At 46.5% G+C, this 27254-nt stretch overlaps 1 protein-coding gene across 1 annotated transcript in view; it reads right to left on the bottom strand.

Annotated features, from left to right (window-relative positions):
- The window catches only part of LOC126456245 (uncharacterized), a 410153-nt gene that overhangs the window by 90254 nt on the left and 292645 nt on the right, over positions 1–27254 (bottom strand). Inside the window, exons 8-9 of the mRNA XM_050091997.1 lie at positions 25050–25351; positions 12863–13051 (exon numbers count right to left, since the gene is read on the bottom strand). Coding sequence (XP_049947954.1) covers positions 12863–13051; positions 25050–25351 — 491 coding nt within the window. The remainder of the gene's footprint in view (positions 1–12862; positions 13052–25049; positions 25352–27254) is intronic.

Below are 27254 nucleotides of genomic sequence, written 5' to 3'. Positions count from 1 at the left end.
GTGTCTTCATTGTCTATCTCTATTTGTACTGTCTGAGGCTGAAGAGCGGTACAAAATTGCCGCTGCCATCCCACCCTGTATAAGGTGCAAAATTACAATAAAGGAAAAAAAACAGTGTTAGTTGCCATACTCCTCCGAAACGGCTCGATCGATTCTGATGAAATTTTACATGTATATTCGGTAGGTCTGAGAATCGGTCGTAATCTATTTTTCATACCCCTAAGTGATAGGGTGGTCCACCCCAAAAAACGTTTTCTTATTTTTTGGACAGAACTTTTTATTTTTATTTTTTTATGATGTGGCATTAAAGAACACACACAACCCTAAATTTTCACCCTTCTACCACCAACCCCTATTTTTAATAGCGATTTTAGTAATTTAACAATTTTCAGTTCCGGTCGATAACTGATCAATTATCACTTGATCAATGACTCGATTGATTCTGATGAAATTTTGCATGTATATTCGGTACGTCTGAGAATCGGTCGTAATCTATTTTTCATACCCCTAGGGGTAAGGTTGGTCCACCCCAAAATCTTTTTCTTATTTTTTGGACAGAACTTTTTATTTTTTTATGATGTGGCATTAAAGAATACACGCAACCCTAAATTTTCACTCTTCTACCACCAACCCCTATTTTTTAATAGCGCTTTTAGTAATTTAATAATTTTCAACCCCGGTCGACAACTGATCAATTATCACTTGATCAGTTATCGCCGCCAGGTGTCTACCTTTGATAGTCATTCACTATTCGATAGACAGGTAACTGATGAAATCGTACCAAAAGCAAAGACTCGAATATCCCTGTTTGAATCGAGGTAACTAGACCGAAAAGTTTAACTAGGTAGCACGCGTCATTCGCCAAGCCGACATTTAGGCCTAGCGCACACGGATCGATTTTTATCGTACGGAAATATATCCTACGATCAAATTCTTTTAGTGAAACAAAGAAGTTCCTATGTTCTCCTCTGTTCCTCTAAAAGAATTTAACCGTACATTATTTTTACGCTTGGCCTTATTCATAATGCTGGCGAACACGTTTCGACACGAAATTGCCGCTATGTTTGTATGCTCATGGACGAGCCGTGTATCGGCTACAATTGTTAAATCCGCCCTATTCTAACTCCTTAGACAGTTTTGGGCCATTATTATTGTTTGTGTCATGAGCTCCCACCAACAACGGCTATTGTGTTACACGTTTACATTGTGTTACACGTATATACTATTCTTATAGACTAGAGATAATTTATATGGCAAAACAACATTTGCTGGGTCAGCTATAATATATAAAGATTCTCAGAGGAGGAACGAAGTTCGCCGGTATACATTGTGTTACATGTATACAGTATTCTTATAGACTAGAGATAATTTATATGACAAAACAACGTTTGCCGGGTCAGATATAACATATAAAGATTTTCAGAGGCGGAACGAAGTTCGCCGGGTATAGCTGGCAGTTCCTATACTTTCACAAAGTTCTGATACGTAGTGGCTCTATACGTAGGCTCCAAAGTGGCGTCTGCAACGGAGGAGCAGTTATTGAATTTCCTTTGGCGGAAAACCAGAGGATGGCAGACGTTTATAGGTGCTCGCAGGATCTCTATGGGGATCCGCCATCTAACAAAAACAGGGCGAGTCGCTGAGCGATGCACATGTTAACACCGCAACGAAGTCGGCCAAACCTCTCCGATCTCCCCCGTGCCGGCTGGCTGCACACAGCTGTGTTTCCTGTAGTGTTGGAACGTGTAGACACTCATTCGAGATGATCGGCGGAATACAATCAGACACCTCGATGCTCAACTGGTCGTATGTGCTGGTAGTGCTAACACACTTGTCCACCAGTTGGGGGTACTCAAAGGTGTGTTGCCGCTGGGTTCCTCGCCATCTAATAGACGACTTTCATCTGATTGGCCCAGTGCACTCCGCGAGAAGCAGTACGTGGATGGTGGGGAGGTTACTGATGCAGAAAGACGTTGGCTCCGACGTCGACCAGTAAATGGTTCAAACGGGTCTGAGCACCATGGATCTTAACATCTGAGGTCATCAGTCCCCTAGAACTTAGAACTACTCAAACCTAACTAACCTAAGGACATCACACACATCCATGACCGAGGCAGGATTCGAAACTGCGACCGTAGCAGTCGGACGGTTCCGGACTGAAGCGCCTAGAATCTCTCGGCCACAGCGGCCGGCTCGACCAGTAGAGTGGCACCGTGCAGGCACAGAGGCTCTCCCAGTAAGGTGGCCTACGGCCGTCGCATTGAACGGAGATTGCGTTGAAAAATAGAGCTTTGAGGGCAAAAGATTCGGGAATAATATGGGGTATTGGAATCCTGACTAAAACCAACGTTCTTTCAGCAAAAATGTGTGTTGCATTACTTATTGCACTCTTCTAATATGAGATACGTGTGGATGTTTCTGTTAAGTGTAAGTGTCTGCAATTGGGTTGGATAAAGCGCAGTATTGTGCCCGTGTTGGAGATGATGAAATAAGGAAGAGGGTGAAAACTGTTGCGGGCACACAGCCCACTCCTCTCGAGATCACCTAGAGGGCCACGGAGCTTAACGTTGCCGTCCGACAGATGGATCCCGCCAAAAGTGTCGCTTGCCTTCACTTCAAGAAACACTGCGGAGATGTTTGGTATTTAATCCAGGACGTTGGCGCGAAGACTGGCGATCAGGGCGTTTACTCCAACACTCCTCTGCCGTTAAGGCAAAGCGGAAAATGTCAACAACATGCGGCGTACCCGGACAGTCACCCGTCCAATTACCGGCTGCGCCCGATGCTGCCCAACTTCGGTAATCTGACGGGAACCGGTGTTTACTCGTCAGCAAGATCGTTGACAAAGCAAAGACCGAGGCAGATGAAACACGAACCCAGACTGTGCACACTGGGACATCGTATTCTCTCATTGAAAACTAATCACTGCTGCAAACTGGCTATAGTGACTCACATTCTGTGTCACACCTAGTTACGTACGGGGGGTAGTCAAAATTATTTAATTATCACCTCGAAAGAAATTACGCTGCCGCCTTGGAATTTCTTGATTGTGTCACCCTTCGATGTGACACATTTTTCCCAATCATTGATTTGGCGGAGACATTGGTTGTAGAAGTCTGCATTTTGACTCTTCACTGTACACTCCACATCGAAAAATCAACTCGTCGTCGTTCTAGAAATGACTGTCACGAAATGGTTTATTCATACGGGGAAATATCAAATAGGCACTTGGTGTCATGGCTGGAGAAAAAGGGGTCTGGCGAAAAAAAGCATAAAGCATAGGAGCAATAAATTTATGTATGCCCTGTATAGAATGGGCAGGGGGCGTTGTCGTGGAGGAGAAGCACTGCCTTGAACACCTCGCTGCGACGCTTCATCTTGAACTTACCCATAACCTCTTCAGGAAAATTTGGTAATATCCTCATGCGACGGTTTACTCCTTAAGAGAATAATCTTTTACCGCAACACGATGGCAGTCCCAAACAGTAGCACGACGTTCCCCGATGATGGCTGAATCTGCATTTTTTGTCAGCTCTCATTCATGGAGATTAGGAGGATAAAGTATTAATCTAGACTGGTCTCAAGCGCCTGCAACATTTCCGCTGTTGCCTCAGTTCGAGGAACCTTTTGAATAGGTATGAGCCGTCCCGAAAACTAGTGGGCGTCCACCTTAATCACGTCCAGATCGTCGAGAAGGTTGCTGAAAACTGCTTCTTTTTGACTATGGCTTTGATTGCGATACACCAGTCCTCGAGCATCAGGGCATCCTCTTCTTTTGTGATTTCGAGCTCTTCACGGAGAGGCAGTCCGCCACTTCGTTTTCATCGTCCAGACTGGAAGCGTCTGGGCCACCTCGTCACTGTGTCAAAATGACGCTGCATTGTTACGGTACACTTCTGACAGCTTAGCGTAAGTTGTTGCAGCGTTGTTCCTCTTCAAATGGAGAAAACTTATTACCACACAAGACTCCGCTTTATCAATGGGCTGTTCGATTTTGTTTTGGCTGCTACTGTTGCGCGGGAATTATAGTTTTTACGGGAACTCCAGTACGTACATGCAAATACACAATAAATTAATTTTCGGGAAAGACACAGCTAAAAAATACACATCAGGTTTGCCTTCTTGTTGTTACTAGTTAGAATTAACCTTTTAATATTGTGTTAAATTTACAGTTCTCGCCACCATTAACATTCCGTGCACTTTATTTTTTAAATCATTTTTGACGACGATGTACAATTACTCATGGCACGCGATTTTTGTATGAAGATAAGAGGACGTTGCACCCACATCTGTTATAGATGCTCTTGAAACTGGGCTATGCTCCAAGATAACAGTGATAGAAAGATACATTTTTAAAATACAGACCTATGGACTTACGTCTTCTTCAAATTCATCGAAGCTGTGGTGCTCACTCAGAAGAGAATAAATTAATAACGCCATTTGGTCTACATCTACAGCGATACTCCGCAATTCACCTTACGGCGCTGGCGGAGGACAACCCGTACCACTACTGATTGTTTCCATTCCTGTTCCACTCGCAAATAAAGGCGATAACTAAAACTGTATGATTGCCCTTCCCATGATGGTGCTGCTTTACATGGAGAAGACGTAAAGACTGTTACTGTTGTATTTCCGGTAAATTGCAACCAGGTCATTATCCGAGCAGATGCCGTTGGACTGCCACATCTTTCACAATGCCCGCAAAGAGTCAGCCACAGCGGGTGCCGTGGTCTAAACCTTTGATCGCGCTCCTGCCCTCCGAAAAATGTGACTATATCATCCCGCGGATTATTAGTAAAATAAAATAAATGCAGCAAACAATGTTTTCTACTCTACACCAAAGTCATTCGTTGGAACACATCAGTTACCAAAAAAACTGTGCTGGTTCGCTCCTCAGTAAGACTTCCAGTTTTTCTGCTATCTAACGGACTGCAATTAGACTTAGTGAAAGCCACGATGCACAACAATAATATTGGGTAAGGTATATACCCAGCAAGGGACATACTACGATTAAAGACATTGAACTAGACGACAAATAAGCGAAGATGGCCCTTCAAAAGGACACACTTAGTAGTATTACACTACAGAGAATATTTCATAAAGAGCACACTATATACTTGTATAAGGTCAGAACACCAAAGAAAAGATGAATATGAACTACTGGAACGCAGTAAACAGAAATATTGTGGACAATTACTGCTGAAAGTTCTTTCGAAGTCTTGGTTTCAGAGATTAAAAGAGTTAAAAAGTTTTAAGTTTCATATACCGCAACAGATTTAACCACTGATAGTTCCACGTTATCTATTCCGAATACACCTATGAAGTAGTCCCTTCTGTGGATGTCGCAGAAGAAATGTAATCACATTTTCCTTGCATATATGTAGTGTCCAAACCAGAAAATTTAATTCTTAGAACAATTAATCAGATGTTATCGACAATTACACACTAATACGTCAACACCCTTCATCCTGCATTACATTGTAAAAACAATAATAATTTTTTAAAAATAAATCCAACCTTGTCCTGAAAACTCCTTGAAAACACCAAAATACATACAACCAGAAGTTAAAAAACTCTAATCAAATTAAAATAAAGTACTAATCAACGGCGCAGTCACGGGCAGGAAGCCCTTTGCAATTTATGAAGCCTTCATCATCCGCATACAGGTGTAAAGCTACTATTATCCCGCTAATGTATCTGGCCTCTCATTGGATATTTTGTGGATTGTGAATCTCAAGTGTATGAAGAACTCTTAAGAAAAATCACCCTTCACTCCAGTTTTTCTGTGTATGTGCTCGATTACTACGGACACTCACTCACAATGCTTTGAACCGAACGCAGTGTGGTGGCACTCAATGTTTATGCCAATAACACGCTCACATTTTAATTCTGACAGTAACATAATTACACAAAGAAAGTATATGTTCAAATTGTTTAGTTCACAGTTTCAGAAATAGTAATTTACAACTTCTAGCAGTATTTTCATGACACAAATGGTTCTGCATTTAGAAATATCACAAATAACCCTCATTTATTGCCTTGCCGTCTATAGTTACCACCCTCTCGCATCGGGTTATCTGTCGTCATTAAAAGGATGATTCGAAGAGATGATCCAAGGTTACTGAAGAATTGTTAAATAAAAATCTCCATACTATAATAAACACAAGACGTGTACACTAATGAGCCAAAACATTATGATCGTCTACTTAGAAGCTTGTTTGTCCGCCTTTCGAACGTAATACATCACTGATTCTGCGTATCAGGAACTCGACAGTTCTGCGTAATAATAATCTGCCCTTTGTCAGAGTTGCTTATCTCAATGGATTTCTACATTTTCAGCCAACGTCTTCGGTAGGGTGACCCCCGTCAGTGTCTGGTCCGCTTACATACACTACTGACCATTAAAATTGCTACACCAAGGAGAAATGCAGATGATAAACGGGTATTCATGGGATAAATATATTACACTAGAACTCACATATGATTACATTTTCAAGCAATTTGGGTGCATAGATCCTGAGAAATCAGTTCCCAGAACAACCACTCCTGGCCGCAATAACGGCCTTGATACGCCTGGGCATTGAGTCACACAGAGCTTGGATGGCGTGTACAGGTATAGCTGCCCATGCAGCTTCAACACGGTACCACAGTTCATCCAGAGTAGTGACTGGCGTATTGTGACGAGCCAGTTGCTCGGCCACCATTGACCAGACGTTTTCAATTGGTGACAGATCTGGAGAATGTGCTGGCCAGGGCAGCAGTCGAACATTTTATGTACCAGAAAGGCCCGTACAGGACTTGAAACATGCGGTGGTGCATTATCCTGCTGAAATGTAGGGTTCCGCGGGGATCGAATGAAGGGTAGAGCCACGGTTCGTAACATATCTGAAATGTAAAGTCCACTGTTCAAAGTGCCGTCAATGCGAACAAGAGGTGACCGAGACGTGTAACCGATGGCACCCCATACCATCACGCCGGGTGATACGCCAGTATGGCGATGACGAATACACGATTGCAATGTGCGCTCACCGCGATGTCGCCAAACACGGATGCGACCATCATGTTGCTGTAAACAGAACCTGGATTCATCCGAAAAAATGACGTTTTGCTATTCGCGCACCCAGATTCGTCGTTGAGTACACCATCGCAGGCGCTCCTGTCTGTGATGCAGCGTCAAGGGTAACCGCAGCCACGGTCTCCGAGCTGATATTCCGTGCTGCTGCAAACGTCGTCGAACTGTTCGTGCAGATGGTTGCTGTCTTGCAAACGTCCCCATCTGTGGACTCAGGGATCGAGACGTGGCTGAACGATCCGTTATAGGCCTGCGGATAAGATGCCTGTCATCTCGCCTTCTAGTGATGCGAGGCCGTTGGGATCCAGCACAGGGTTCCGTACTACCCTCCTGAACCTACCGATTCCATATTGGATCTCGACCAACGCGACCAGCAATGTTGCGATACGATAAACCGCAATCGCGATGGGCTACAACCCGACCTTTATCAAAGTCGGAATCGTGATGGTACGCATTTCTCCTCCTTATACGAGGCATCACAACAACGTTTCACCAGGCAACGCCGGTCAACTGCTGTATGTGTGTGAGAAATCGGTTGGAAACTTTCCTCATGTCAGCACGTTGAAGGTGTCGTCACCGCCGCCAGCCTTGTGTGAATGCTCTGAAAAGCTGATCATTTGCATATCACAGCATCTTCTTCCTGTCGGTTAAATTTCGCGTCTGTAGCACATCATCTTGGTGGTGTAGCAATGTTAATGGCCAGTAGTGTACCATGTTACCGCGTCACGTGCCCGGCACACCACCAGGCTGCACCCGTCGTCGCGGCAGGCAGTGGTCATAGTGTTTCGGCTTATCAGTGTATGTTATGGTGTGCAGGTCAACGTTCTGTTGCAGTGGATCAACTTACAACGGTGAAGTATGATTAAAGGCAGTTACCTGATTATCTTAAAAGGGTGCAATCTGATCGAGGCTCAAATTCTTCGATAATAACGACATGAAAGATAAGGTGTCCATGTATTATGCCTGTTATTACTTTACAGCTGCTCTAGATCTACTGAAATGATCAGTTGGCATCACTGGTCGGGATACGGTGTCTGGGGTGATTCGGAAGCGTGGTGCATCTCTTTCTATTTGACGCCAAATCGGCGACTGGAGAGTCGTTGAAGATGAGATTAAATGACTAGGACAGCATAAACACCCAGTCTCCAAGTGAAGGAAATCTCCGACACGGGTGAGAATCGAACCTGGAACTCCGCAATCTACAGGCAGTGACGCTAACCATTGGACCACGATCTGCGGACCTAAAGGCAGCGAAAAATCTACACTGTCACGATCTATCAATGTTATTGGCTATGAACATAGGAACATGAGAAGCATCACTTTTGTCACGAGAGGAGAGTAAAGAAGGAACAGCCCAGCAGTAGCTACCCCATCAAAAAGAAGCAATTCAGTATGTGTCAGCTAAAGCAGACCACCCAAGATACATCTATAATGGACAAATATATCAACTTGCAGTTTCCACCAAGTTATAACGGACAGTTTCCTGAAGTTCGAAGGTAATTTTTATAGTGTATAGTTTCCGAATTTTTTTATAATGTTTGCAAAGACAGATAAGAGTGCTTGGAACGGTTTGGGTACATTTCAGTACACAGTCATATAGCTGCTCTAATAGTTTGGCGATATTCGCCTTTAACGATATTCACTTTCTCGATTGTCGTATACGTTGTGGACGTCCCAATAGCTTTACTAGTAAGTTATCTGATTGCTACAGAAGCAGAACACAGGCTGATGGGTTTCAAGAGCACAGGTAAACACAAGAACTGTACCTCAATTAGGTGTTTGATTACAGTTGCTATAATGGGGCAGACGTTTGTGGAACCTCTTCTCCTGACGGCAGGACAGTGGTTTGCGGTGCTGTTAACTTGATAATATTTGATCAAGTCCCATACATGTTATGTCGCTGAAGATCTCATCTTTCAGATGCCACAGAAAGAAGTACATTGTTTCATTAGAAAAAATCGACTATAAAAGATAAAAATTACTTGCGAATGTCAGGAAATTCTCCATATTTTCCGTTATAACTTGGTGAAAACCATGCCTCGACATATTTATTAATCCTGGATATATTTGGGGTGGCTTGTCTTAGCTGCCTCGGCCTATATAATGAATAATATGCCAAACAAAGTATTAATAGTTTTATTTCTGTAAACGGCATTTGATTTGCTCATAGGAAGACTGTCGAATATTAAAATTCGGTGTATTTATGATTTATTTATGTCTCATGTGTCTTTTTATGTTGTTTTACTTCAAAATTAACGTTTTTTAGTTCTGTATGTAGAAAAAATTAAGAAATATCATGTAGCCATGATACGTAAAAATGTATACATCATGGCAGTATTCGGGTGAGATGCTTCAGGTCTCTTCAGCTGAACGACTTTAAGTGTTGCAGTGTACAACCTACTGCCTTTTTGCGACGGAATACTCATTTTGCCATCGTAGCACTTCACGCTGAATGGAAGGCAACCCCCCGTACTGCCAAGTTGGGAGTGGTGCCACCATTACAGGCGTCAAGGTTTAACAAAAATAGTTTCAAAAGTAAGGCATAGCCCGTTGTAGCTTCGTAAGTGTTTTCATCCATCAGCAACTACTAGTCTTCTGGTTAGTGTAACTGACTCGCGATCACAAGGCCCCGTGTTCGATTCCCATCGGGTCCAGGGTACCACTGCTTGAGACTGTGTGTGTGTGTGTGTGTGTGTGTGTGTGTTTTGTCTTCATGATCGACGACGCACAAGCCAAATAAAAAGATTTGCACCAGTCGCTCCAACTCCCCAGAAGGGAAATCCCGGCTAAGAGTGCTTCATGCACATTTCGTTTCATTCTTTGCACTGGCAAACTGGATTTTGGGCGTTCAAAAGTGGAGCCTTCATCATCTAGTTTTCACGTAATCTTTCAGTTAAATTACAATCGATTTGTTCTTATGATTACTGATTATTCTTTTCTTTTAAGGTATTTTGGCCAGTTCCCATTTCTTTCGAACTCTTGAAATGCACATTCCCACCACTGTGAACTGTTTCCGTTCTTCTGCTATATCCCGTCCTACTTACCTGATCCGTCTACTTCCTTCATTAGTTCACACTTTCCTACTTGCTAAAATGTTATCATTTATATATCTAAGGAATTTCATCTCTGCCCCCTCTAAGTAGATTTTGTGCTTTATTGGCCATCTTCGCTCCCACAAAGAAGAACTGTTACAGTCATAACTTGATAAAACGTGAGTGAGGTTCTATTCTAGTTTTCCGTTTCACACTGCGTTTAGTCGTTCCTCACTTAGCTTGGAATATGTTTGATTTCAGCTGCTTATGGTAAATAAAATTGCAAAATTGTTTGACTGGCTTATTGTCAATAGTTATTTTTAGCTCTACGTATCTTCTGCCTTTTTGGAGTTTCTCATTATTTCGCTCCCTTAAAGAAGTGTTGCTATAGCCGCAGCTTCACAAAGCCGGAAATGACTTTCTCTCCCATTTTCCCTTTCAGAATGCGGTAATTAAAATTGTCTGACTGCCTTATTCTCACAATTATTTTTATCTTCGCAAGCATTTTCCTACAGATCCCATCGTTTTTTTTTTTTTTTTTTTTTTATCAGTACACTGTAGGCAGAGTGGATTGTGACCGATTTATTGATCATTAATTTGGTTATTGATTCACTGTCTTAAGAAGCACAAAGCATAAATTATTAATTACAAGAAAGGGATATAATGAAAAACTGCTGAAATATCCCTTTTCGAGGTATTGCGGATTTTTTTATGATTTTACTTAGCATTTTCTTGCTTTGAGCGAAGTAGACTTATCGATTACTTCATTGAACTCAAATTAGCAGCTGTGTCGTATTATATCGACAAAATAACTGAAGCTTACACTGATTTCACTTCTTTCAAGTTAAATGAACAGATTATAGCTATCTATAGACGCAACGACGAACACTGCTCAGCCGCAGAGGACTCACTCCTCAATTCTCTCTTATTCACACAGCAGATTTTCTTTTTTACTTTCGCAGCAGACTGTACCAACCGAAACTTGGGAGCAGCAAAAGCCGACCTGTGATACCGTAAAATACCATTGCCAAGTGGCAGCAAGAACATCACTGGTGAACCTGAGACAGGTTTGGAGGCGGCATCTCTCTGAACCAAGCACACTGTTGCCACATACCCCGTGTTAGTCATTGACGACAGTTCGGAACATTCGCTTCCTTATGATGCAAGTTGGACAAAACGACACTGTATAAATGACAATGTGACACCAGCGTGCGTTCACTGTCGCTAGTCGAGGGCCAGACCTCTTGTTGTAGGCATGTGAGAGGAAAACGAAGATAGGAAAACTCGCGTGCATCTCACGGACATTTTCACCCCCTATGCGTTGCGTTCCCGCTGCGGGCCTATTTCGCCACCCCTCCGAGGTCCCATGTTTGGGGTCACGCAAGCCACAGCTGTCAGCACTAGAGCAATGTCGTACGGTCGTCAGTCGTGCCCAGGGGAGCCACACACCGTCAATTAAATTTCCACCTGAAACGTGACGGTCCGTTTCCTCGCCCTGCTCGCATGGTCGGACGCGCCATAATCGCCGAACTCCAGCTCCAGACGATGCACGACGAGGCCACATATTCGCTTCCATCAACATATTCAATGGCAGTACTCTTGTCAATGAGATGAACCTGGTGGCGTATTGCTGGCCAATCCCAAATTTCCACTTCTTGAACGCATTGGTAGCAAGCAGCACACCATCCCCACCGAAGATGGCATCGCATCCACGCAGTAGCAGCCAAACAATATCGCCTGCACCCCAAGGGGCTTCGAAGGCGCGTCACCACCGTTACTTTTAGAATTATATTAATACCTTCAGCGCCGGCCGGAGTGGCCGTGCGGTTCTGGGCGCTACAGTCTGGAGCCGAGCGACCGCTACGGTCGCAGGTTCTAATCCTGCCTCGGGTATGGATGTGTGTGATGTCCTTAGGTTAGTTAGGTTTAATTAGTTCTAAGTTCTAGGCGACTGATGACCTCAGAAGTTAAGTCGCATAATGCTCAGAGCCATTTGAACCAATACCCTTAGCTGCTGACTGGCGTTGATATATATCAACGGGGACAGGTGAAAATATGTGCCCTGACCGGGACTCGAACCCGGGATCTCCTGCTTACATGGCAGACGCTCTACCCATCTCAGCCACTGAGGGCACAGAGGATAGTGCGACTGCAGGGACTATCTCACGCACGCCTCCCGCGAGACCCACATTCTCACTTCGTATGTCCACACACTACATTCGTAGTGTCCCACCTCAGCACACTCATTACTCGTGGAAGACATTCTTACCAAGTCCCGTAAGAGTTCGGGGAATATGTGTGCAACCGCACAGAAGAAGAAGGTCATGACGAGTACTGCCAGGACTGTATGGATATGGTATGGTAAGAGTGTCTTCCACGAGTTATGAGTGTGATGGGGTGAGACACTACGAATGTAGTGTATGGACATACAAGCTGAGAATGTGGGTCTCGCGGGAGGCGTGCGCGAGATAGTCCTTACAGTCGCACTATCCTCTGCGCCCTTGGTGGCTCAGATGGATAGGGCGTCTGCCGTGTGAGCAGGACACCCTAGGTTCGACTCCCGTTCGGGGCACACATTTTCACATGCCCCCGTTGATATATATCAACGCCCGTCAGCATCTGACGGTATTAATATAATTCTTATTTCGTTCTAGACGGCTACAGGTCATCAATGGTGTCTGTTCCTTCGGACATTTCCGAAGGAACAGACACCATATCCACATAAGTCGGATGCTGTGCCCGGAGAGAGGCTACTCACTGCAGGTGGTTGACGGTGTAGTTGCGGGCGCCGGTGCCCAGGCCGCAGAAGGCGTTGCACTCGGCGAGCGACTTCCTGGTGGCGCAGGGCCTGCCCTGCCTCGAGCCGTTCTGGCAGGCTTCGGAGGCGCCCTCCAACACGTAGACCCTCACCGTCGCTCGCCCCTCTGACCCCCACGTCACCGTCACGCTGCAACAGCAAATGGACACGTAAAACACTGTGAACCTTTTATACTGGCCAGTTTCTCTAAAACAGTGAACCATCACTAAAGAAAGACAAACAGGCGAAAATGAAACATAATACAGCGATATTACCTCATTTCTGTATGGTGTCATCTTCAAACAAACTAACAGGACAAAATATCAGTCACCTACCCATAAATTCAGCTTGCACTTTTCTCTCATGATATTCTGCGATGCATGGATGTAAGGGAACAGGCAGATTCAATATTTATGGGTTTCCGGAGGGCGTTTAACACGATGACCTATTGCAGACTCTTAAGGAAGGTCTGGGCATACGGTATAGGTAAATGTAAATGTCGTGTGACTAGGGCCTCCCGTCGGGTAGACCGTTCGCCAGGTGCAAGTCTTTCGATTTGACGCCACTTCGGCGACTTGCGTTTCGATGTGGATGAAATGATGATGATTAGGACAACACAACACCCTGTCCCTCAACGGAAAAACTCTCCGAGTCAGCCCGGAATCGAACCCGGGCCCTTAGGAGTGACATTCCGTCGCGCTGACCACTTTTTTTTATATATTTATTTATTTTCCGTAAAGATGACTCTGTTAAAAGAAGCATGTAGATCATTTCATGGTATAGTATGTGCATTACATATTGAAGGTGAGAGAAGCGTGAGGTTCTTTATCAGCTGTCAAATGTCCACACCGACTGCACCCGGCACATCCCAACTGCGTGGGGGGTTGAGGAAGACTGCCTGAAGATAGTTGGCAAAGGTTTTCCTATAGTGTAACCATCGATGAACCTCATTGTGGGCTTGCTGCAAGAAATACCAAAAGTCAAGTCGCGACTTGGCAGCATCCCCATAGAGGTACGCGATCGTACAACCTTTGACCCAGATGATCGACTGTGATTTAGTCGCCGGAAAGTAGTCACTCTCCGGATGTAAGAAGGAAGCAGGTGTAATATGTTGCGGGGTAACACGGAGGTAGCAAGCCACCATCTGTCTTCCTAGGGGCCATACGTCCTCCACCGCGATACAAGTTAAGCGGTGATGGTCGTCATCCACTTGCCGACATTTCGGGCATAGTGGAGTGTCCACTAGTCCAATTGCATGGAGCCGTTGATTGGTGCTGAACTTACCACAGGCGACAGAGAACCACAGTGCCCGAACGAAGGTAGGAAGGAATTTTTGGTGTACATGTCTCCAAATCTTCGGCCAATGCAACTTGGGGTGTTTGAGTTCAATGACATTGCGACTTATCCGTCGTAGCAGCCAAACATAAAAATCCTTCGCGCATGGCGGTCTCGTGCGCGGAAGCTCGTCTCTGATATAACTAAGTTCCACGGTAAATGTTGATACATGCGCAAAATGTGGCGTAATGTTGCCCACAGCCACCGGAGGTGTGAGGGACGCTGGAACTAGGAGATCCAGTAGGCGGGATGTAAGGGAATCACGCCCGCTACGCCATTGCTTGTACATCGTGGCTAGAAGGAGCGCCGTCGCTCGGCAGTGAACATTCGTAAGTCTGAGTCCCCCCTTGTCCGTAGGGAGCGTGAGCGTTGCGTATCGCACCTTGAGGGGCTACCCAATCATCACAAAATAGCCTAGTGCTGATTGAAGTCGACGTCCGAGCGTGAGTGGTAGGGGCAGGATCTGCGAAATATGCACCATTCGAGAAGTGTTCATATATTCGACTCGCTGCAAACGATCGAGGCGCCGTAGGAGATGTTGTCGGACCATGGTACGTGTTGTCTGTAAAATACGACGGTAGTTAACTGCCGCAGTATGTTTTATAGATGAGGTAAAGTCTATGCCGAGATAGCGGAATCGTTGCACATAAGGAGACGGACTGATTTCTTCCGGCGTAAGGCCCCTTCCAACCGGCATTGCTGCTGATTTGTTCATGTTCACTGCACTACCCGCCGTCACACTGTGGTCCAACAACAGTTCAAGGACCGTCTTCACCTCTTCCTCAGAACGAACGAGCAGCAGGAGGTCGTCCGCATAGGCACGACATTTGAAGGTGTAGCCCCGCAGTTCCATCCCAGAAAGAGAATTTGTTAGCCTCCCAATTAATGGTTCCAACGCTATCGCGAACAACAGCATCGAAAGAGGGCAGCCCTGGCGAATGGATCGTCGAATTTGAATGGGCCCTGCTGTACGCCCATTAACCTGTACCAAGGATTGTGCGCCCCCATAAATCCTTCTAATGACACCAGTAAAACGGTCTGGAAATCCCATTTGTTCCAGTACAGCGTACAGATAGTTGTGGCGCACCTTATCAAAAGCACTGTCAAAATCAACCGCCACCATCGCCGCTTTAAGCCGGCACTCCTCCGCCAGCGCTATCTCATCACGGCATTCGCCAGTAGCTGTTTGCACATTCACCGATCCACCCGGTGTCGTCTGATCTGGGAGAGAACGCTACGAATTAACATTTGCCAGTAGCTGTTTGCACATTCACCGATCCACCCGGTGTCGTCTGATCTGGGAGAGAACGCTACGAATTAACATACGACATCGGGGCGCTAGCAAACGTGCGAAGATCTTATAGTCGGCATTAAGCAGGGTGATGGGGCGATAATGTGTGACCGTAATTCCAGGCTTCGGTTTATGTACTGGCACCATAAAAGCCGGTGGAATAGGCGCATCAGAATTTAACATCACGTTGTACATTTCCGGCCATCGCGGTGCCATTTCGTTGCGAAATTCTCGATAAAATTCAGCAGGAAGTCCATCAATGCCTGGGGACCGATTCAACGCACCCTTTGCGATCGCATCATGTACTTCCTCACAGCTAATGGCTTCCAGTAAGGTTCCCGCGGCTTCCACCGTCAGTGTACGGGAGACGTACGTGGCTATACGTGGGTCATAGACAGGGGCTGTTTCTTCCCGATAGATGTGTTGGTAATGGTCGACGAATGCAGAGACAATGTCCGCTTGACGCGTCACTCTTCGGTCTTCGCGGGTAATTAATTCCCGTGCCAAAACGCGTCGTCGGTGCTTTCGTTCATTCACGACGTGGTGCATGGAAGGAATCTCGTGCATTATCGTATCGTGACATCTGGCGCGCACCATGGTTCCCTGAAGATGTTTCCGAGCTAAAGCCACTAGTTTAGCTTTTATACTTTTGCGTTAGATCCAGATGTCCTGTCCCGGAGGACCATCATCCAGGTCGCGCAACGCTGCAAAATAAAAGTCGGTCGTACGGCGGCGCCATTCTCCCATCTCCCTGCTATATGAGATGAACGTACGGCGAAGCGCCGGTTTAGCACAAGTCAGCCACCAATCAACCTTCGTCGCATATCTTCCAACCCTTCGCTCGCACATCGTCCATGTCTCAAGGATCCGTTGACGGCATTCAGGATCATGTAGAGGTTGAATGTTTAATTTCCACGGGGCCTTACTGTTCCATACCTCTCTACGGGGAAGAAGCACCGTACAGATGTAAGCGCTGTCATCGGAAAATGCCAATGGCCAACGTTCCGTGTCCAGGACATCATTTGCATGAGCCCGTGAGATATAAATGCGATCTAACCTGCTCGCCGAATGACCTGTCACATAGGTGTATCCCGGTGCATCTCCATGTCGTAATTCCCACGTGTCACTAAGTACAAGGTCGTTGACAACGATTCGCAACTCCTGGCTGATGTTTGCTTGCGACCATTGGTCTTTCTGGCTGAGAACACAGTTGAAATTTCCACAAATTATTACACATTCATAACGCCCATGGAATAGGGCGGCAATGTCTTCTGCATAAAATCGCGCTCTTCCCCGCCGCCGATTGTTTCCCGACGGTGCATAAAGATTGATGATGTGTGTCCCAAACGTCGTGAATGCCATTCCCCTGGCCGACGGAAGGTAACACACGTTTTCCACTGGGAAGCCATCTCGCACGTAAACTGCCACCCCACTCCCATTGTGATCTCCATGTGACGAATAGGATTGGTAGCCTGCGATGTATGGGAGTGCAGCTACGTGGACTTCCTGCAGCAAAGGAATATCCACATCAGATGCCCAAATCGTTTCCTTCAGTAGGTGTATTTTGGCCGGTGAGCGCACGTCATTTATATTTAATGTCGCAATACGGTTCGCATGGAGTTGAATCCCACTCTGTCGAGGCGCAACAACATCTCCCAGCATCGGCGCTGGGGGCTGAGTTAGAAGATGTTCTCTCGCCCCTCTCCCTTCATCTTCAACAATTATTAGGCCGTCTTCGTGAGTGCCGGCTGCCTCTGTATGACGTCCGGCGCCTCCTCAATATCGTCATACCACATAGTTTCAGGCTGTGATATATTCGTGTCCATAGCCACAGCATCTGCGTCTGGAGAGCCAACTGGTTGTGATTCCTCTTCAGCATCACCACGTTCCGGTACCGTCAATGTGATAGACCGCTGCGGGTCTGATCGAACAGTTTCCATTGCCTCATCCTGTTTCGTAGAGGCTGTTGTGTCGTCTTGGTCCACAGGCACATCGTCGTCGGGGCAAGGGGAGTCATCCCTAGGAGATGTAGTGCGACGACGCCATTTCCTCGTTTTCGGGGAACGTTGTTTGCGTGATCTTCCTTCCGTGTCCTCAGATTGTAGGGAATCACGGCTGCCCGACAGAAAAGCATCCGTAGGAACTGGAAATGTTTCGAGTCCCATCGTTGTACTTTGCGGGAGTTCGGTCGAAACTGATGTTGTCGTCACAGAGTGCGTTCCAGACGGAACAGCGTCCGTAGTGGCTGGAACTGCTTCGTGTTCTATCGGTGTGCTTGGTGGGAGTTCGGTCTCATCTGATGTTGTCGCCGTAGATTGTATGCTCGATGGAGCAGCATCCTCTGTTATCCCGACGTCTCCTACAAGGATTCGGAGAGTGCCATCTTGATCTTCCACCGGGGCTGTGTCCTTTCGGTCATCAGCGGACGCAGTGAGGGCTTTGGCATAGGTGATCGGTAGTACTGTCATCGCCGGCGACGGCTCCCGCACATCTGAAGGCAGTTGCATAATCCGCCGTTGCATACAGTTCGACCTCAGGTGTCCCTTCTGGCCACAGCCAGAACATGTACGTGGTTGACCATCGTAAATCACCACCGCCCGACAACCACCAATTGTCAGATAGGACGGTACATGCTTCTGAAGATCAATAATGATCTGTCGCACGCCGTTAAGAACGGGGTACGTGGCGAATTGTGTTCAGCGTTCTGCTGTGTGACCATGTACCGTGCCGTATGGCTTAAAAGCCTCGATAACTTCGTCATCCGGGAGCTCAAATGGCAGCTCAAAAACACGTATTGTCCGTACACCCAGACCAGCATGTTCTACAGTTACCGTGCCGACATTTCCGTCACTATGGCAAAATCGGAGACCTGCTTTTGTCGCCTGTAGAATTCTCTCACACGCCGCGTCATTTATCATCTTAACATACACCGTGGGACTAACGATGGACAGGTGAATTCCGACAATATCGTTTGGCGATATCTTGACGTCCTCTCGAACGAATCGTTCCACTGCTAAAGCCTTTGGTCGTTCGTAGTCTTTGCAGAAATTGAATCGTAATGTAGTTTTCCTGTACTTGTTCGCCATGATCATTGTTACTAGCCTGCGCGCAGACTAAGTCCACAAGTAAACAAACACTCGCACACGCCGCACAGGCGAAAGTATCGGACCTCCGCTTCGCACGGCCGCTAGCGCCGAACTACAGCACGTGGCTATTAAACATATGCTTCGTAGAATCTGATCCCTGGAGGGAAGACGATGCTCTTTTCGCGAAACACTGTTGTGAAAATTTAGAGAACCGGAATTCATAGGAGGCTGCAGAACCGATTCTACTCAGGCCGATGTATATTTCGCCTAAGGACCACGATGACAAGATAAGAGAAATTAGAGCTCGTAAGGAGGCGTATAGACATTCGGTGTTACCTCGCTTCGATTTTTAATGAAACAGGAAAGGGAATAACTAGCAGTGGAACAAGGTACCCTCCGCCATGCACCATACGATAGTTTGCGAAGTATGTTTGTAGATGTAAATGTAGATGACACGAGCATACTGATCACTTTTGAGTGTGGTAATGGCGTAGAACTGGTACCAGGCGATCATGTGACCCTCCACTGCTGACGCATTTCATGGTATTGAAGTGGTGAATATGTGCAGGTCGATTGTGTGCACTCACACACACACACACACACACACACACACACACACACACACACAGGCGTCCGTGTAACATGGAGAACGTAAAAAAACGCCAATGTCTCTTATAGGGAATTGTTTTAGATCTAGAAAGTAAACTATTCCAGATCAAAAAACGATATTTTAAATTTTATACGAATAAACCTAAACGAATGTAGTGATATAAAAAACCATTTTTAGTAGTTGCAAAGACAGACTTTAAATACCATATGGTAAATGTATGGCTGCTAGGTCAGTCTTGGTCTGCATCCCAAAAATCAGAATAAAGAAATCTTGAAACTTACTGGCAGGTTAAAACTGTGTGCCGGATCGAAACTCGAACTCTGTACCTTTACTTTTCGTGGGCAAGTACTCTACCAATTGAACTACCCAAGCACGACTCACGCCCCCTCCTCACAGCTTTAATTCCGCCAGTACCTCGTCTCCTACCTTCCAAACTTCACAGAAGCTCTCCTGCGAACCTTGCAGAACTAGCACTCCTGGAAGAAAGGATATTGCGGAGACATGGCTTAGTCACAGCATGTGGGATGTTCCTAGAATGAAAATTTGATTCTACAGCGGAGTGTGCTCTGGTATGAAACTTCCTGGCAGGGATTTAACTCTAAAGAAATCTTGTCACGGGAAGGACAGCGGTGTTCCCGTAGCGTCAGCAATATAGTTGTTTCAAAAAGACTCATCCCATTTCTCAATTCTACATCATCTACCTCAATGAAACTGAAGCAAATTTTAACTTACTCCCAGGACTACAAATATTTACTGTTGCGGCTAGTTACAAGCGCAGAATGTGGTTATCCGCGTGCCCGCACGTTTCCTTCGGGTGATTTCCCTTCTATTTCTTTCTGAATGGTCTCCATCATATTCGTCACTGGAAAGTCACGTCTTCTGTTTTGCACCTTTACTCCCGTGCCGTGCAATAATTCCCGGCACTGGATGTTTCTTACCTAGCTATAGAAATTTCAAGAAGCTGCCCACAAATAGGCTCAGAAAGGTTAATTCTCTTGCCGTACCTCTGCGCAAAAGTGCAACTGGAAGATGTATGTTATTTATTGTTGCTACAGATTGAGTTAGTAAACAGTACGTGGTGTGTGCCTCGTGATTTCTGGGCAGTTATGAACGACATTACCAAACACCTGGAAACCCACATAGGATCTGGCGACTAGAATTCGCCTGAGTTCCACAAAAGCACGTCTAACGGCAAAGAGCGTGTTGTGATTCCACTTTTGCAGAGACTGGCACGGATCCAAACTACTGCGTAACAGAAGTTTTAAGCTAGAATTTATTCTGAGAATTAGTACATTATGATTGGGTTATAACGATAGAAATTTTAACGTTTTTTTTTTACTTTTTCAATAATTAATCTTTTTTTTGTTATTATTATTACGATTATTACTATGCTGAAAATATCATAAAATTCTAATAATTGTACTACATATAATTGTACTTTAATATCACAATAAGCGCCTAAAACACCTGCTGCAGGCATCCAGGCAATAGGTCACGTAAACTGATCGATCACCTCGGAGTACAAGAGAGTCCACAGCATACTTATCATGAAGACGTGGAAGAAAAGGCAACACTGTTTCACCGAAAATGTTTAAATATTCATCCTTGTTCGTGTTCACGGTAATACGAACTAGTGAGCCCAAGTCATGTTAGAGGACACCCCCAGGAACATTGCCTTTCGCTGTTCTTCAGCCGCCGGCCGGAGTGGCCGAGCGGTTCTAGGCGCTACAGTCTGGAACCGCGCGACCGCTACGGTCGCAGGTTCGAATCCTGCTTCAGGCATGGATGTGTGTGATGTCCTTAGGTTAGTCAGGTTTAAGTAGTTCTAAGTTCTAGGGGACTGATGACCTTAGAAGTTAAGTCCCATAGTGCTCAGAGCCATTTTTGTTCTTCAGCCATTCAATGACACCAGTGAAATCCTGAAGAAGATGCCAGCAGAAGGATCGAATTGTCAATCACTATAAATGTGACACCCTACTCACACGACGCGTTCTTAAAGCACCACGAGTGAGTTATTCGAATGGGATGGAAATCGGTAGATATGATGTACATGTGAAAACAAGCAAATGATTACAATTTTAGAAAAATTGGATGATTTATGCTGGCAGTTATTCGGCTTGGCACTGATTGATAAAGTTGTTGGATGTCATCCTGAGGGATATCGTGCCAAATTCTGTCCAATTAGCACGTTAGATCGTCAAAATCGCGAGCCAGTTGGAAGGCCCTGCGCTTAACATTTCAGAGGGATCCTGCTACGGGAAGAAATGGTGCCCCAGACCATCATGCGGCTGTCGGGCCGCACGACGGGCGACAGCAATGTTGGTATCCAGCGCTGTCTGAGGCGTCTTCACATACGTCTAAAGCATGAAATCTCACTGATTGGAATAGGATTTAATGATGAGGCCCGTTTCGAACAGATCCCCAATGACCACCGAGGACGTGTCTGGAGACGAGATGGACAGCAGTGAGCTACCAACCTGACTGTCGCCCGACATACGGCCCGACAAGAAGAACAGATGGTTTGTGGTGCCATTTCTTTTCATAGCAGGACCGCTTTGGAGCATTATGAGCTGCGACCTACAACCAGCTCGGGAATTTTAACGCAGCAATCGGACACAATTTAGCATAATATCCCTCAGGAAGACATCCGACTATATCAATCAATGCCAAACCAAAACACTGCACGCACAAGGGTCACAGGTGGATCACCATATTACTGACTTGCACAATTTGTAAAGGTCTTTCTCTTGAATCACTTATCCAATTTTTCTGAAATTGTAATCATTTGTTTGTCTGCACATGTATATCACATTTACCCGTTTCCATCCCATTAGGATAATTCCTTCGTGGCGCGTCGTTCTCTTTTGTCTTAGAATGTATTTGAAAAACAGGCAAAGTCCGACTCTTCGGGCCACAGTCCACGCCTCCATTCCACTGCAGTCCAGTTTCTGTGTCGTTTGGCCCATTGAAGAGGCGCAACTCTATTGCCGCTGCAAGCAATGGCCTTTTGCTAGATACACTACTTCCGATGTTCGTTCATTCCTTGCAGTCCCCTTCGCAATGTTAGCTCTGTAACTGGTGAGATAGCTCAGCATTTATTAACATTAACAATTCCTGTCTAGTTGTCATTGACAAGGCGTAGCACTCACAATACTCATTTAATATATAAGTGTGATGGATTAGTGTGTGATGTAGACATAGATGATGAGTGGCTGTGAGAAGGTGGGCTGTAAACCAACAGCAAATTGTGCCAAAGAACATAAGGAATACATGGGAAATGTGCAAACAGATGATTCTTCCAGATTTAAACAGTAGTCAGGAACGAAACGATGTAATAGCAATCACACGTGAAAAGAGCTTTTCCGGGAAATTGTATTAAATCTGGAAAACAAATCAATACCGTAAATTTGTTTCATACCAGACCACTAACGACCTTTAATGCTAATAAAACTACACGCGTATGGTGATATAAACAGGCATTTACTTGTAGTTGCAAATATATACTTAACACACTAACACACTGAAGAGGCAGAGAAACTGGTACATCTGCCTAATATCGTGTAGGGCCCCCTCGAGCACGCAGAAGTACCGCAACACGACGTGGGATGAACTCGACTAATGTCTGAAATAGTGCTGGCGGCAACTGACACCATGAATCCTGCAGGGCTGTCCATGAATCCATAAGAATACGAGGGGGTGGAGATCTCTTCTGAACAGCACGTTGCAAGGCATACGAGATATGCTCAATAATGTTCATGTCTGCGGAGTTTGGTGGCTAGCGGAATGCACGATGGACGTGAATGGATGCAAGTGATCAGACAGGATGCTTACGTACGTGTCACCTGTCAGAGTCGTATCTAGACGTATCAGGGGTCCCATCTCACTCCAACTGCTCGTGCACCACACCATTACAGAGCCTCGACCTGCTTTAACAGTTGCCTGCTGACAAGCACGGTCCATGAATTCATCGGGTTGTCTGCGTACTCCTACACGTCCATCCGCTCGATACAATTTGAAACGAGACTCGTCCAAATCGTTCAAAAGGCTCTGAGCACTAGGGACTTAACATCAGAGGTTCAAATGGTTCAAATGGCTCTGAGCACTATGGGACTTAACTTCTGAGTTCATAGTGCCGTAGAACTTAGAACTACTTAAACCTAAGTAACTTAAGGACTTCACAAACATCCATGCCAGGGGCAGGATTCAAACCTGCGACCGTAGCTGTCGGGCGGTTCCAGACTGAGAGACTCGTCCGACCAGGCAACATGTTTCCAGTCATCAACAGTTCAATGTCGGTGTTGACGGGCCCAAGCGAGGTATAAAAATTTGTGTAGTGCAGTCATCAACGTTTCCGAGCGGGTTTTCGGCTCCAAATACCCATACTGATGATGTTTCATTGAATGGTTCTCATGCTGACACTTGCTGATGGCCCAGCATTGAAATTTGCGGCAATTTGCGGAAGGGTTGCACTTCTGTCACGTTGAATGATTCTCTTCAGTAGTCGGTGGTCACGTTCTTGCAGGATGTTTTTCGGGTCGCAGCAATGTTGGAGATTTGAATTTTCATCGGATTCCTGATAGTCACGGTACACTCGTGAAATGGTCAGACAGGAAAATCCCCACTTCATCGCTACCTTGGAGAGGTTGTGTACCATCCCTCGTGCGCTGAATACATCACGTTCGAACTCACTTAAGTCTTGATAGCGTGCCATTGTGGCAGCAGTAACCGATCTAATAAACGCGCTATTTTCTTTCTTTATTGAATTTCAATCTCCCCCTCCCTCCCCCCCCCCCCCCCAAGGGGGCGGGCTGGCAGCAGCCTAGTATGCCACTCTTCAGCCTACAGACTTTGTTTTAAAAAGGGGAAAATAATATATAATAAAAACAGGCGATAAAATCCGAGACTTAAATGGTAACATGGCGAAAAAATGTGGAACTTAAAACATAGAACAAAGGGGTGATGATGCTAATAAAATACATATGAAGCTGACAGATAAAATAATAGACAGACAATTAAAAAAACATGGCGACAGTCTGGTTTCTGTTCGCAAAAGACGTAAAATTCACACCCAGCGACAGCATGGTTTCTGTTCGAAACACTTGGAAAGACGAAACAACACTGAACAGCTACTGGAACACTGCACTAAAAGGTTGGCAAATATGAGATACCACAGCTGAGAGCAGGTGGGGGAAAACTGGACAGATGATGGGAAAATAAAAAAGGGGGGAAGGAGAGGAAAAGCGAAGGGGGGGAGGGGTAAAAGAGTCAATGGAGGATGAGGACCCATAAGAGGAGTGAGGGGTGCTGGGCAGATGCGACAGGGAGTGGGGAAGGCAGAGGAGGGGAATACAAAAGGACTCGGGGGGAGGGGGGGAGAATGGAGGTAGGGAGAGGTTAGGTGGGGAGAAACACAGGATGGAAGGGGGGGGGGGGGTGAAAAGGGAGCCCAGGGAAGGATGGAGGAAAGGAGGGGGGGGGAGTGAGGATCAGAGCTGATAGGAGGGATAAATGGAGGGAGAGAGGGTATCATCCGGGAGGGGGAGTTGACGGAAGCCACCTTGGGAAAGGAGATGAAGACACAACAGTGAAGGTGTGGCAGGGGGCGGGGACGGGAGAAGAGCAATCAGGGGAAACGCGCTAGACACTTGTTGTCTTATATAGGCGTTTCCGACCGCAGCGCTGTGTTCTGCCTCTTTACATATCTCTGTATTTGAATACGCATGCCTATACCAGTTTATCTGGCGCTTCAGTGTAGTAAAGCAAATACGGAGACAACGTTCGCACATATGAAGAATTTACAGTATAAATTGCAGATTAGCGACTTACTTGTAGACAGTAGTGTTGGGATCGAGCTTGTCCGGGCTCTTGAGGAAGATGATCCCGGCGACCCTGGTGACGCCGAAGGGCGACGAGTCGCCGTCCGGCGGCTGCGGCGAGACGGCGGCCAGGCGGAAGGCGAGGCGCGGCGCGGCGGCCAGCTGCCGCAGGCTGGCGGGCTGCGCGAGGCGCGCGTGCGCGTTGGCGCCGGCCAGCACGGCCGCCTCCGCGGGGTACGACACGGCGGGCGCCGGCACCCGCTGCGCCGCCGCCTGCGGGCCCTCTGCGCGCACGCGCACCTCGGAATCCGCCTACAACAGTCCCTGCCTGTCAGCAGCCTCTTCCTTCAAACGCCCGTATACAGGCTGTTCCAAAAAAATTTTACACACGTTGCACAAGGATCAGTGATCACACAGGAACCGTGGGTCGTAATCGTCACGAGAATAGGGTACGATCACGAGATCGAGGCTTCACAGACAGTGTCCTCTTCACCGATGCGGCTGCGTTCTCCCTCGATGGTGAGACGACGTTCACAACCTGCATGCGTAGGTGGACGTGAACTCACATGCTACACGTAACGCATGTTCACAATGCAAATTTACCCGTAACGTGCCGGCTAGCATCGTCGGAGACTACGGACGCGCGTATCTCTTATTCCTGCGAGAGGCTCTTTTGGATATGCTAAATGATGTCACCATGCCTATTCGCCGCCGCATTCGATTCCGGTACGACAGAGTCCCCGAGCATTTCAGCAGACAGATCAGGGTACATCAGCACGTAACCCCTCCGGGTCGTTCGACTGGTTGAGGTAGGGCAATCGCATGGCCATCACAATGACCCAATACGACTCCAATCGATCTTTTCCTATTGAGATATCTGAAGGAGGCGTTTCTTGATGAATTTCGACAAAACTTTGAGCATCTCCTCTTATTTGTAGCATGTGACTAAATAACTGAAACATTTAGTAGCCCCAGATGGCCTTTACGATCTCCAGTTCCTATGTAATTACTGATCCTTGTTGTATATCCGATGAGCCAAATCACCCTGTACGTAGCTAGACAAAAAGAAAGTGAAGTACCCAGAAGACATGGTCGGATGTCAGTGTAACTTTGTACACGTGCACGCCATCAGCAGGTATCTAAGTGATTAGAGCTGCAGTTCTTTGTCTTAGGTAGAACGGCCTCCAGAGAGCATTAATGTTGTCTGTGTTTAGCGTTGGTACCTGGCACAAACAGTATAAATGGGTTGTAAACGGCGTGAGCTGTTGAGAAACCAGTGTGGAGGACATGTAGATTCCGCGTACTCGTGTAAGGCAGCGTTATCAGCACCTGACGTGGTTTGAAAAACGCCTCGTTGTCCGTCACCCTTTGATGGCTGGTCGAATCGTGCCGATTTATGGAAGATTCGAAATTGACAGTGATCCATTGTTGGATTGCATGGGAACGTGAGAGCAGGCATACTCGTCGTCAGCCTTCCGGTCGATCAGGTCTGACCACCGCAAAGGATGATCGCCGTATCGTGCATCAGAAACCCTTCACAACTCAGCCCACTATCCGAGAACGAATAACGGACTCCCTGCAACATTCTCTCTCATCCCACGCTATTGGTCGGAGACTACCAACAGCCAGACTATGAAATTATTTCCTCGTGCTTACACTGCCGTTAACACTGAGCCGTGGTAAAAACTGCTGTTTTGAACAGCGCGCCGCACCGCGTAGTGTGAAGCAGTCGCCCTCCGCTTCTGGCGGAGGCACTGCTGTGGCAGCCGCAGCTTTGGTGTCTCCCTCTGGTTGGAAAGGGGAAATGTTGCCTGTTCACGTGCATTTAAGGGGCGCTATGAGCTCGCCAGTAGTCAGTCCGAGGACCAGTCTGGGCCAGTCTCTCGTCCCCAGCTTGCTAGTCTGTCTCTCGTCCGCATTTGTGAGGCAGTTAGTGTCTGTCTGTCGTCCGGAGTGCTAGTATGTCTGTCGTTCGGGTCAACCTTTAAGGCCAGCAAAATGAGAGTCTTTCCACTCCGCCAGTAAGATAACGCAGCGAGTGGTCGCCCGGTCGGGGCTTAGATCCTGCATCTGAGTTTGCGCGTTAGGCCACCAGTCTGCTCGAGTTTGCTCAGGCAATGGTCATTGGCGGTTGGATCGATCGGTTGGTCTGTCGTGCCCTGAGACGCAAGATGACTTGTCCATCTTGAGCGTCGGCGCATGTGAGGTCGCCAAG

Source organism: Schistocerca serialis, chromosome 2 (assembly GCF_023864345.2).
Source record: "Schistocerca serialis cubense isolate TAMUIC-IGC-003099 chromosome 2, iqSchSeri2.2, whole genome shotgun sequence".
NCBI classification, from domain to species: domain Eukaryota; kingdom Metazoa; phylum Arthropoda; class Insecta; order Orthoptera; family Acrididae; genus Schistocerca; species Schistocerca serialis.
The sequence above is the reverse complement of the archived record's forward strand: the minus strand, read 5'-3'. Positions and strand labels throughout refer to the sequence as shown.